Source organism: Dermochelys coriacea, chromosome 4, assembly GCF_009764565.3.
Source record: "Dermochelys coriacea isolate rDerCor1 chromosome 4, rDerCor1.pri.v4, whole genome shotgun sequence".
NCBI lineage: Eukaryota > Metazoa > Chordata > Testudines > Dermochelyidae > Dermochelys > Dermochelys coriacea.
Genome location: NC_050071.1, coordinates 125,177,977 through 125,191,746, shown reverse-complemented (window position 1 = coordinate 125,191,746; position 13,770 = coordinate 125,177,977). Strand labels below are relative to the sequence as shown.

Sequence of the window (13,770 nt, the reverse complement as noted above, 5' to 3'; positions counted from 1 at the left end):
TCCTTCCAGATGGCCAGGAAATAACACCTCTTGGCGTAAACTAATATTTCACACATGGTAATGCTTGTCTCCTGACTGTGGGGAATTTACAGTCCTAACAAATATTTTTATAGTTACAGAGAAAACAACATTTAAACGTTACCTTATAACATGGGATACAGATATAAGTAGGATTAATGCATGCAGCATCCTACAAACATTCCATAAAGTCTAAACACTTTGTTATAACTCTAATATTTATTTTGATAGTGCTAACAAACAAGTAAGCAAGGCTGGTTTCCAGCGATGCATTTGAAAGTGTTCAGTGAGGCTTAGGGACCTTGGCATGAGCTGGCACTGGTCTGCCAGCTTCACATGGTCATGTTTGATAAAACTACAAATTAAATTTTATATATATAGCCATCTCAAAAAGTTAATTATTCTGGGTAAAATTTTCAAAAGCACCTAAATCTCATCGACATTCTTTTAGACTCTAAAAGAAAAGGAGTACTTGTGGCACCTTAGAGACTAACAAATTTATTTGAGCATAAGCTTTCGTGAGCTACAGCTCACTTCATCGGATGCATCTGATGAAGTGAGCTGTAGCTCACGAAAGCTTATGCTCAAATAAATTTGTTAGTCTCTAAGGTGCCACAAGTACTCCTTTTCTTTTTGTGAATACAGACTAACACGGCTGCTACTCTGAAACCAGTTAGACTCTAGGCTCCTAAGTGCACAAGTCACTTTTGAAAATGTGGCTTTGACTCCTAAATCTTAGGTGCTTAGCTTGTGAAAATTTTATCTTCATTTAAAAAATGGCTTAAGGCTCATATAGATTTAGAAAAGAAGCAATTAAGGACCTACAGTTAGCTGAGCAAAAGAGTCCGTAATATGGGAATGAGGACTTTCTGTAACTCTGGATATCCGCTATTACTGTACAGTCTATTTTTAGGCAGAGAGCAATGTTAGCTTAGTGGATTTGTTTTACTGATCAAATAATGGAAAATAACTAAAACACATGAATCTTCCTATTTTTTTTATTTTTGGTAGCTCCAGAAATCCTCAACAATGAAGGCTATACATTCAGCCCTGACTGGTGGGGGCTTGGCTGCCTAATTTATGAAATGATTCAGGGACAATCACCATTCAGGAAGCGTAAGGAAAAGGTCAAACTGAATGAGATAGACCGAAGAGTGAAGGAAGACCAGGAAGTGTACTCGGACAAATTCTCAGAGGAGGCAAAATCCATCTGCAGGATGGTGGGTGAAGAGACGTAGAGGTTTGGAAATTAAATTTCTAACACTCTTTAAAGAGCTGAAATTTTAAATTTTAGTGTCTTTATTATGTTGGAAATTTTTCATACTTCATGGCTTAGGTGACCTGCATAGGTCGTTTTCATCTCTTTTTGTGATTCAACGATTGATGTGAGAGAAGTCCATAAACAATTCCATGCTGTTGTTGTCAGACTTAGGAACTGAGGACTTCTCTTAATGCTTGAAGGAAGATCATGTTTGTTGCAGTGTAACTTAGAAAATGGTATACTTTATGAATATAGTAGTCAGTATCCTCAAGCTAAACCACAGTTTGAACTCTGCTCTTGGTTATGCTATGTTAAGCCTTCTTAACACAAAAACCCTGGGATTTAATATGGAGAAGATGTGGTAGAAAAGCGGTATATTAGTTTTCTTGTGTAAAGAAAAAGACCACATAATAGGACAGCTTGATTTTTTTTTTTAAACCTTTATTGACTGAAGTAAAATCCAGTTAAAAGTGGTAGATAACATGCAGTTACACAGTTGAAGAGTTCTTTAGAAAAATAATATATATCTGTTTGTTCTGGTTGATTTACAAAAATGTCTTGTCTAGAGTTACTAAAATACTGTACCAATTTTAGATCTGCATTTGAGAAAAGCAAGATATGTGGCAAAGCATATATGATCACCAAGCATATAAACATAAGTATATAGTTTAATGAGCTGCTAAGTTATCTCTATGGGTAGAATCTATAATAATTGAAAAGCAGAATGTTTGTTTTTAATTTAAACTAGTCTAATGAAAATACTTTAATGCTCTTAAGCCACATATTTCAGATTTCCAGTTCTTTAAAAGTTAACATTTTGGTACAGCTTTCAATTGCAGATTTCAGTAAGCAAAAGAGCCAAATAAAACTATATATATTTTTCTGTTGAAAAATGCTGTAAAGATAACTTTTAAAAGGGCATGTATAAAGGATGAATTCAATGATCCATTTGCTATTTCTGTGCAGTTACTTGCCAAAGATCCAAAGGAACGATTGGGGTGCACTGGAGACGGACCTGCTGCTGTAAAGCAGCATCCCATTTTCAAGAATATTAACTTCAAGAGATTGGAAGCAAACATGTTAGAACCTCCGTTTTTACCAGATGTAAGTAGATGAGACAGATTATCTAATACTTAAATAGACACAATATACTTCTATGCTAATTAAATCAATTTGCACTGGAAAATAGGAAAGGTGCAGAAGCTAATTATTATCTGCAAAAGGGGTTGAATAGGGAGGTGGCAATATTTGTAGATGATTGACCTGAATTTTGTGCAAAGGCTTAGGAGAGCCCTATCTCTAGAGAGTCCTAAAAATATAATTTAAATGGGTAACACAATGCAAATGTAATTCAGTGTTGTTTAATGATGATATTTAGCTGTTTATATGGCACTTCCTTTTGTAAAGGGTTTTGAGATCCATGGAATAAAGTACAGCTCCAAGGGGCTGTGAAGTTGGTTCCCCAGCTCTTTAAATCACTACTTCCCCTGTCCTGACAAATGAAGGTTGGGCACTGAGAAACTTCTCTGAGATTGGGAGTGAGTGGGCAGAGCAGGAGTCAACTACCACAGCCTCAGGAGGTGAGAGGGAGCTAGCCTCTATAGTACTTTCTTTGTCGGTCAGGGCTCCCCATGGGTCCTAGTGACGATTAATTTTGCTGCTCTTCCTTGCATGCAACCCACTGGGTGTCCTTTCATGACCCCCTACAGGTCTCACACTACTGATTAAGCTGTACTAGTCTAGAGGGTGTAGTGGTATCCTTTCGGTGTTCAGGTAAATAAATAGTGAATAGGAAACAATGTGAACCTAAGATGTATATTTTTTTTAATTGCCCAATTTTCTCTGAAAATAAAAAATATCTCAAAGAAGCAATCATTGTTTCATATTGCAGCCACGTGCAGTGTATTGTAAGGATGTCTTGGATATAGAGCAATTCTCCACAGTAAAAGGAGTGAACCTGGATAGTACAGATGATGATTTCTATTCCAAATTTGTTACAGGTTGTGTCTCAATCCCTTGGCAAAATGAGGTACTGTACTTTGAACAAGTCCTGTTTGTGTTAGTGTAACAATAATGAACATTTAAAAAATACAAACTGTTTAACTTCCTTAACCAGACTTTATAATGAAACTTCCTTTTTACTTCAAGCATTTGCTCCAGAATGTTCCTAATAGCCCCACTGACGATTTGACAGGAGCCCAAGAGCAACATGTAACTTGCATAAAATTTGAACAGCTGGAAGCTGCACCACCCTATGCTTTAGTGAATGCTGCCTAGAAAACAATAGCATCCACTACAATGAGCACACTTCTTGTTTTTACCCTATCTCTGAAAGATTTCTAATATTATTATTCAAAGCAGTGGGACCTGAAGCAGTGCCATTCAAAGTACAAAAAAAATAAATGTACTCTACGTTAGCTGTTTTTACAGGCATCTCAAATAGATCTTACCTGTGTATTCATGTTGAGAACAGTCAGGAGCCACAGTGTAGAACTCTGTGGACTCTCCTTGCTCTAGGTTTTCAGAACAAGCAGTTATTACTTTAGTCCAACATTACTTGATATTGCTTCCTAAATAAGTATTCCAAACCGACTAATGAATGAATTCATTTAGGACCATGTTTAGAGTTAATTTGCCCTACCAATGTGGCGGGCACACTGGATTGATTATAATTAATGAGATTTCATATCTAGCTTCCCTGCTCCAGGTTAGGCTGCCCTGAAACAGGGAGAAAGAGATATCCATGTTTATGTATCTGGCATGGATTAAATCCATTTCCAGTTCAAGAAGTTGTGCACGTTGCAGTTTGGGCAATGGAAATTCACAGCCAAGTGTAAGAGAGAGTGTGTGTGTGTGTGTGTGTGTGTGTGTGTGTGTGTGTGTGTGTATTGGGGTGGGGGGATGTGGGGTATGCTTATGAGTGCTTTTATGTCATGGATCAAGCAAGAATTATAGAAAGTTGGTCTTAGTTTCTTCACATAAGGGCCCAGATTTATGGCTATGCTGTGTCTGCTTTTTGCCTGATCGCTGTCACAAAGGAGCCATAAATCCAATGGACCTGCCTGTGCAATAGAGATGGTGCGGCAAGGAAAGCAGCTGTCTCTGGCTGATCCCTGGCAGCCAGGCTGGCTTTTGGGGACTAAGGGTAGCTAATTGTAAAATAAAATACCTTTTAGGTTGAACAAAGGTGGTTAAAGCTACTTTGCGTCTTCCTCTATGTGGCCCTGGTTCAGCAAAGAATCCAGTTGTTATGCTGGCAACTTGCCATTAGCCCACCGGCCACACTTAACTTGCATGAACTAGAATAATGTCTGGAGGTCTTTATATGATTGAGTTTTTCATTTGTTTCTCTTCTCTTTCCATGTAGATGATTGAAACAGAATGCTTTCAAGAGCTCAATATATATGAAACTGATGTCACCTTCTCAACAGACCTAGATACAAGCAAAGATACTCCTAGACCAAAGAGAGGCTTCTTTCACAGACTCTTCAGGAGAGGGGTAAGAGTACTGCCTATGGCTTTTTGTTTTTCTTATACAATACAAATATATTACTTTTTTGCCTTTGTTTTTTAAATTAATTTAAAATGTTTATCAAATGATCGTCTCTCACTATGCATAAAAAAGGCTTATAATTGATAAAAATCATCGAAACTGTAGATTGGACTCAATGTCGATGTCTGATATGATCACTGAATGGACAGTGACTCCGAAGAAAAAAATGTTAGGAGACAAACATCAGGATATTTTAGGGGTGTGTAGATTTTGAGATAAGTTGTTGTTCACTGGGAAACCCATGTATAGCTACACCATCTCCCAAACAACAAGTTGACTCCACTTCTAAGACCTAATGTTTAATAAATATATTAAAATATCTTAAAATTGAGCAATCTTTAGGAATTGCACCCCAAAATATTTACCATAAAAGACATGAGAAACATAGTTTGTCTTAATATAGTCTGTTGCATATAGATTTGAACGATATAGGCTGTTTAATGTGTTTCACATGCAGACCAGCACATACAAATTTGGAGTGAAATTGTTTTGAGAAGGCTGAGTTCATCCCAGTAAAGAACCATAGAAATAATGTTGGCTTTTAATAGAGATTTAGTTATTTTAAATTGCTAGGAACAAATCATGAAGCATCTACAATATAGCTGTGCAATATAATAGCATATTAAAAATTGTTGACATCAGTTGCGTATTTGAAGGTTGGTGTCAACTGACCTTTTGGTTACAATAAAAAAGACACTTTAAGCAAGGAAAAACAACAGAGTACCATTTTTAGAAAATATATTTGATCTGTACCTATAAGAAAATTTCCAGTTTGTTTTTAACATAGGCATGATGTGTTACCAGATTATACGTTATTCAGGAATCTAGTTTTCTTTGGATGCCTATGCATGATTCCCATTTAAGTTATTGAGAGCTAGATATCTATACTGAGGGAAGACTATACATCTGCATTATTTTGATTTGAAACTGTTTCCATTGAATGTGAACATTCAACTATTCATATGAAAAATATAAAAAGAAATATTTTAATACCTACACTGTCAGAGTATCAGAAAATCCACTAAGGCCTTAAAACATAAAACCAAAATATGCAGGCTAATTTACACAGTAATATGACATTTTGTTACTGATTCATCCAGTACAGTTGTCTCTGGCTAATGTACAGGAGACTACATAATAAAATACTGTTTTCAGCTTTTGCAGGCACTGTGCTATCCCATCTGGTGAATGAAAACTAATTTGCAAATGTACCAATAGTTCCTACGCTAGCATGGCTGCAGTCAAAATGTTGGTCTTTTGACCACAGTTTTACTTTGCATTTGTATTGCTGATTATAACTTTTCTTTTGCCTAAGCTTTCCTCAAAACTGGGCTTTGTATTGATGAAGAATGTTTGCAAATGTTTTATGGGTTGAGGTCCTTCAATTGGCTATTAAATACTGTTTATAAATCTTGTCTCCTATTACTGACTTCACAAGGAAAGAATTAAAATAAAATTAGACGAAGTGAAAACGGTCTGAGCTTTGGTTTGAGGTGCCTGCTGCTTCCTTTTGATATCCACAAAACTACTTATTTAGCAGAAAAATTATATGGACTCTATTTAAAAAAACCAACCAACCAACCAAACCACAAAACACCAGCTGTGCTACTTATTTAACTAAATGCAGCCATTTTGTCTTGTCTCTTTCTCAGGTCTGTTTTAAATCTGGTTACATTGATGATGAAGAGGAGTCCTCTAGACTCTAAATCAGATAATTATAGCCCAAAAATAAAAGGATGAATGAACTCTGAATATTTTTATCTATGTAAAGTGTATTAGAAATTTAAAAAATTATGTATGGGCTTTCAGATATTGTATATTTGTACTTTAGTTTAAAGTGTTAAGATGTATATTTTCACTAAATCTTTATTGTACAAAAGCCATGAGTGCCACTTAAGTGTAAGTGTGTGATATATTATATATTTTAACTGGAATAAATCTGGAATTACTTAAGGGTTTTAAAGTACAGAAACTTATGCTATCTGTGATATGGATGTTACTTGGCTTTGGGGATGATTTTGTTGTTGTTCCTGGCAACTCTACTGAACGGCACTGTTTCTTATTCCTCAGAATATTATTTAGATTTGTTCTCAACAGTAGACTTGTTATACTGATTAGTATTAATATTTCTGGTGTTAATAACACTTCATTTCTGTTTACTGTCAGATTGCACCCTAATGTAGTTCCCAAGTCATTTAAAATGAAACTGTAAGAAAAGAAGGAATGAGTTCAGTGCACTGTGACCGGTTTCTGTAAAATACTTTTTACAAGTTTGGATTTAAAGACTGTTTGTTTGTCTCAAGTAGTTCTTGTTTTGTATATTGTGTATAATATGTATTGCCTTGTTTTTGCAACAAACGTAATTTCTCCAAACTTGGATATCAGAGACAGTAATAGATTTCTGACTCTGTGTGTGTGTGTGTGTATATATTCTCCGATTTATCAGAAAGATAAATCATTTCTCTGTATCTTTTTAGAATAATTGCCTTTCTATTCATATCTTTGTTAGGAGTGAACATAACAGGAATTCCAGATTTTTTTAGAAGTAGTAATTTATGGTTTTGGTCTATAGCTTTCCCCTTCCCAACTTTAGATATAGCTTATCTGAGTAAGGCCTTTGTCTACACTGGAATCAGAACCATTGACTATGTTTTGAATATTTCATGGTTATTGCTAACAGGATTTCCCTAACCACTGTGGACAGAACTTTTTTCCCTGAGATTGTTAGCCAACTCCATGCTATAGGCTTTCATTTATAGTGTGCATTGGTAAGTCAGAATCACGAAATGGTATGATCTGATCTACCACATAATACCTCCTTGCTTATTGCTATTGTATATACTTAAGTTTTGATGAGTGTTGACTATGATCATGACTACTGAGAAAAATAAAATTAATAATTAAGTATCTTTCTGTATGAACTCTTAAACACATCAAAAAAAAAATAATTCCATAAGAAACAAGCCCCACTGATATTCTTTCGTAAAGGTGGAACTGGTACTGCTGCCTGTAGATATGATAGTTCAAGACTTCCCATTATAAGACAGTTTTTTTTGTTGCTTATAACTTTGCCAAATTTTAACATTCTTGGCTGAACCTATCCAACCCAGCTGTCTGCCTGACTCTTTCTGTCTACCTACTAAAATTGTTCTAAGATGTTTCTAAGATCACATTAAGATCCAAACAACACATTTTGCCCCTGTTATAAATATTCTTACAACTGTTTCATTGAGAGGCTGTAGTGCTTCCACATGTTGGATCAAGAACTTGAAATCTGGGCAGCGCAGTTTACCCCAGAGCAGGGATGTGCCTTTGCCATCCCCAGAAAAACTTACCCACATTTGACCAAGTTATAAGCCTTTGAAAAATTGAAGTTTGTGCATGCTCAGAGACTTCCTTGACAGCTAAATTTTCTGAAGATTCCAGCTGCGCTGAGCATGCTCCATTCCCTTCAAGCTCGTGTGTGACAACTGGACTGCATATATGCCATTTTCACAGAGCAACTGAGCATGCTTCAACCCAAGGCTCGGAACAGGACTTTTCCTGCAAATGCTGCTCCTGGCTGCTGGGGGTAATTGTAACCCATGGGCACGTGAACTGAAACCAGAGAGACGCTCCTGTGATCTCAGTACTCCCATTGCTGGCACCCAGGAAGTATGGAGAAGTAGAAAATGGCCAAATTGGAATGCACAGAAGTGGGAAATGGGGGCAAGAAGGAATGTGAGGGGGTTGCGGGAAGCAGAGGACGAAGGGGACAGGAGCCAGGGGACTGGAGTGTGGATAGACTCAGATGGAGAATGAGCATGAGCTGGGATGGTGCACACAGGAGCAGAGGGAGACAGAGAGGCTAGGGGTATAGGAGTAAGGGCATAACCATTGGAGAATTTGGGACATTTACCAGATAGAGAACAGTGGTTTTGCTTCTCTGATTTGATTAATATAAATGTTACGTTAAAACTTCTGGTTTTTAGTGTAGTGATACAAAGGTAACATTAACAACGGTGGACATATGGAGTGACGTATGGACTTAATAGCAGTTTAGAGCAATTTGGGCAAGAATACCATGGCCCTAGCCTGAGAGGTTTTAAATGATGAAATCACAGGTATCAGCTTTAAAAAGATTAAAGAAAATAGTATATTTTTATTTGCCATGCATGTCAAGCTCTCAAAATCAAATAAGATATTATCTTTTTAATATAGACAGTACCTTAATTAGGAAATCAACTACTATAACCCTTACTCTATCTGATCTAAACAAAGTTATATTTCCATAACACGGGACAGCAGCTAAGAAACTAAGAGTGTTAAAAATGTTGGAGAATTGAAAGATTTGCAGAAAGTACAACAGTGACTTCTTATAACAATCCATAGTAAATAGCAAGTGACATCACCCCTTCTCAATAATCTGAGTTCTTAGTCATTACTCACCTAAGTTGGGAAAACAAGGCAAGATGCATGCAAGGCTTCCATTGACTTCAGTGGGACCTGTGCTGAGGCACTCCTGTAGAATTTGGACCTTGTGGTGTAACTAAAAAAGTATCTGTATGAGCAAAGTTTCAAAATTAGGGAAGTTGTAACCTAAATGATGCTTCTGTTCTCTCAGTTCCACCAATTAAGAAAAAAAATTGCAGTTCCTCACTCAGACTGACAGTTAATGACACCAGTTGACTGGGAGGATGCCCTGCCTGCTCTTGGGCCTCCCTCAGAGAGAGAGGCTATGTTTACAAGCAACCTTTCAAAAGAATTGGCTGTTCTAGTATTTAACATCTCAATCAAATGAACGTTACTGCTACTTCCTACTGCACTCCCACCCATTGATGTGTTCCTTCTTAATTCTTCATATGGACCAACACATACCTACTGTAAATTTGCTCAAGAAAGGAAATATTGTTCACATTTGGGCAAACAAGGAAAATTTAATTTTTAATCATAATTGTTTAAAACTTTGCCACCTGTGGAAATTTTAGGCCATTGGTAAAGGGGCATTTTTTTTTCAAGCAACAGCATGTTGTTTTTATAAATGGGAGTTTTATCTAAAGTCTAATGTTTTGAGCAAGGGTCTAGCTGTCAAGATTCCTGGGTTTTATTCCTAACTATGTCAGAATCTAACCTTTAGCAAATGACTAATCTATATAAACATCTCTAAAATGTGCATGCTATTTACTGTAAAGGAGTGTTGAGGTCTAACATTGTAATGCTTGTGAGATCTGTGGATGGAAGATGCTATATCTCATTTTGTCTGAAGTGAGAAGTAGCATCTTTTTTTCCTTATCCCAAAGGCTGCTGTGTCTTGTCAGATAAATTTGTCAAATTTTCATAGCTTACCAATTGAGCACCTTTCATTTACCTAAGCAGTAAATTAAATTTATTTGAGCATTCGTTAAATTTGTTTAACTTGTGTGTTATTGCACTCTGATTGTTTGCAAGGTCTATTTTAAAATATATATTTATAGGGCCAAATTCACTAGTGCATTCTGGCTACTATATGCCGTTCAAGCAATACAAAGCAGCTGAAAATCTGGTGTAACTGACCACTTAAATTGGGTTTGCAGCTGCTTTGCGTTGCCAGAGTGACGTACAATGGCACAATCGTACTAATGAATTTCGACTAGAGTGAAGGCTGTATTTTTTTGCCATGAGGGAGTTATAGGTTTTTAACATTATATCCATGATTTCTGAGGCTTGTGGATAGATGGATGTAACAATGAACAGTTGAATCAATTTTACTAAGAACTTGGAGTTATCAAATTTAAAACTTCATCTGCAAAGGGAGGTAGAAACGGATGGAAATCCAGTACTATCGAGGAATCTGTACAGTGCTGCTGTCCCTGCTGCCTTTGCAGAGACAAGCAAATTGTGCCATAAAGGCAGGATTTAGAGTCTCTTGCCATCTTTCCATGCTACTTCTGTGCACTGAGGGCCTGATCTTGTGCCATTTAAATCAGTAGACGTTTTATTGTTGACTTCAGTCGGAGCAAGGTTGGGGCTCTAGTGGGCAAGCAAGGGGAAATGGTTCTAAATGGGTTTTACTCTTCTGTCATGTTTCTATAAACACTTATGCATATGCTAAGCTTCATTACTCTGAATTTCCCCACTGGGACTGCTCAAAGCCGTAAAGTTAAACATAGGCATAAGTGTTGCCAAGATTAGGACCTAAATCACGTTTCAGTGTGTTTAAATTGACATTTTGTGACAAAAGACATGAATTTGTCTTTTTGCCTCTTATTCAGTGAGCAGACTGACTTTTGTATCATTTATTATGGCAGAGCACTAGCCTCAGCGCTTTATATAAGGAGTTAGTAAACTAAAACTGTCACCATTGCAAACATCTAAAATAGTAAAAGTAACTAAGAAGACATAAAATATGAAGAAATACTAGTTATCAGATATTGCCTAATGTAATTCCAATCATGAATTAGAAAGCCACAAACCATAAGTATAAATGTAACCTGTTTACATATGGTACATGGATATCATCTTCCTCTGTTATCATTAGGTGGTAATATTGATTAAATGTTCTCATTGAATTTCTTGTTTTAACACTTCTTGGAGGTAAATTTTGAAAAGCACTGAAAGCAGAATACTCATGGTGGGATAAATTACAATTTTTTTCTGTGAACTTTGCCTTGATTCACAGCTCATGCAGTATGTAGAACTTCATGACAAATAAAGGAAGGAAGGACTGAAGAGTTCTGTTTGTTTATATGAACATGTCCCTTTAGCTTTTACTGTGAAGTTGTACAAAAGCCAAAGCAAATTCCAATCTTGCACTGTTGTAGATTAGGAATAACTCCATTGTAGTTAATGGAGTTACTTCCATGTAAAACTAGTAAACGATATCAGATTCAAAACCCCTGTGTTACCCACAAGGCTATAATAATGGCAAACTAAGGATCTAAAATATTAGGCCTGATTGTGCTCTTATATTGTGTAATTGATTTCAGCGGAGTCACACCAGTGTGAGAACATAATCAGTCTCCTTTTGTCTTTGTTTTGTGTTCTCTAGTATTTTTTCCTGTATGTCCTTAATGTCCATATGTAAATATACATGTTTAACTTGTATTTTCAAAGCAGTGAAATAATGTGCTAGTAACTAAGAAGTTTTCATTATCCTATCCTGTGACCAACAAAATGGAGTCTTCATGTCTCAGGCTGTTTTTGTTTCTGTAAAGAGTTCTTCTGCTTCTTTGTTGTTGGTTGTTGATATAGCACTATATGTCTGTGTTCACAATATCTATACAAAAGTCTCTATTTAAAAAGTCAGCACTTAAAATTACTGCACCACAGTATATGAAAAAATTGTGGTATCTCAGGCAACATAATGTAGTAGCTATTGGTGAATGCTGCGTATTTTCCTCAAGTTAGTTTTAAGCTTTAGTTATGCAGCCCTATTCCCATATAGGAAAGAAAATTGCTTTAGTTGGCTAATTTGAGAAACCAGTTATAGACTTTCCAGAAGATTATACTTACTGAAGATGATTCTTAAAGGGTGCAACTAATTAAGCTGTGCCAGTTGGTTCCAATGTGGTATTTGTTGTGTCTGCATTATAAATGCTGAATCCAACTTTGCACAGTGTAGAGAAATTTCTCATTGTGTCACTAATGAAATCAAAAAGTACTGTTCACAAGATTCTAGAAAAATGTCATCAGAGACATTAGATCTTTGTTTTAGTTCTGTAACATGAACTTAATATTAAGTGAGCAACTGTATGAAGAGCTGTATTTGTTTCAGTTTCCAGAAAAACTAGAGTAACTTTCTTTTGTTACACAGTTGACCAATCAGCACAACAGCTCCTTCTAGTACGTTAATAAAAACAGCATTAAATTGAATTCTGGTTCTGTCTGACTTGAATGATCTGGATGCTTTCTGATGATAATGTTATCTCTTATGAATGTCTGCACAATGTCCATATTTATTGTATTGTCCACATGGAGTAACTTACTAAGTTTTGAGCACGTGTAGGTAGCTCTCCTTTCTTCTTTGCATAATGATGCTAATATATCAGAATTATTGTTCAAAGTATAACCATTTTCATTGCTAAATGTGAGCAACATAAGTTATAAAAGTGTCTTCCAACCACTAAAGTGTTCTTGTATCAGCAGCTTTATGTTCTATCAAGCATTTTTTATGACTGAAATAAAAGCAAAACACTGTCACATAAACAGATCATATGTCCTGTAGTCTCATCTTTTGGTCTATGTAATGAGTCTTTCATGGGAACCAAGGTGGATAAAATAATAATTTTTAAATCAATTTTTATTTAATTCCATTTTAATATAATTAGATTTTTTATTTACATATTGGTAGTTCTTTAGCAATTTAAGATATTAAATTGGGAAGAAAGTGAAGTGAATGTTGTGTACTTGTTTGGTTTCCAATTGTTAGTAGAATTTCAGATTTTAGATACTTTTTTTTTTTTTTTACTGAGGAAATTTCACACTTAAAATGCTCATTTATACTTTAAAAAAAAAAAAAAGAGTCCTGGTCTTCATGAACAGCCTTGCTGTGATAACACTACCTGTTCATACTTGCTATAGTTACAACTAATATCACCTTCCAATATATTAAACTTCCACAAGTCAAAAAAGTTAAAATTCTTCAAACAGGCTTTGCTCCTCCAGCAGGGTTTATAGTTTGAAGTCAGTGGGATGCATGCTCCTAAATTACTTATGTGCTCTTGAAAATATGGCTATAGAAGCCTAACTTTGAATATTTTGGCCAATGTATAAAAATGTTAATAATTTTGTTAATGGATCAAAAGTGTAAATAACTTTTTTTGTTAAAAATTATGCAATGTTGGTCTTAAGTGACAAAGATTTTGTCACTCTGAGTATGCCTAAACTGCAAATTAAGGTGTGATTGTAGTGCAACTACTCTCCCCCTCCGCAGCAGCCACAGAGCTGAGCTTGGGAAGGAGGGGGGGGTCTCTCCCCGGCA

General features: G+C 35.9%; 1 protein-coding gene across 2 annotated transcripts in view; it reads left to right on the top strand.

Annotated features, from left to right (window-relative positions):
• Positions 1 to 12,999, top strand: part of GRK4 (G protein-coupled receptor kinase 4) — an 81,857-nt gene extending 68,858 nt beyond the window's left edge. For both annotated transcript variants that reach the window (XM_038399204.2, XM_043512532.1), the window contains 5 exons: positions 1,030 to 1,238; positions 2,246 to 2,383; positions 3,171 to 3,308; positions 4,647 to 4,778; positions 6,485 to 12,999. In XM_038399204.2, coding sequence (XP_038255132.1) covers positions 1,030 to 1,238; positions 2,246 to 2,383; positions 3,171 to 3,308; positions 4,647 to 4,778; positions 6,485 to 6,538 — 671 coding nt within the window. In that variant the 3' untranslated portion in view covers positions 6,539 to 12,999. The remainder of the gene's footprint in view (positions 1 to 1,029; positions 1,239 to 2,245; positions 2,384 to 3,170; positions 3,309 to 4,646; positions 4,779 to 6,484) is intronic.
• Positions 13,000 to 13,770: the final 771 nt, after the last annotated feature.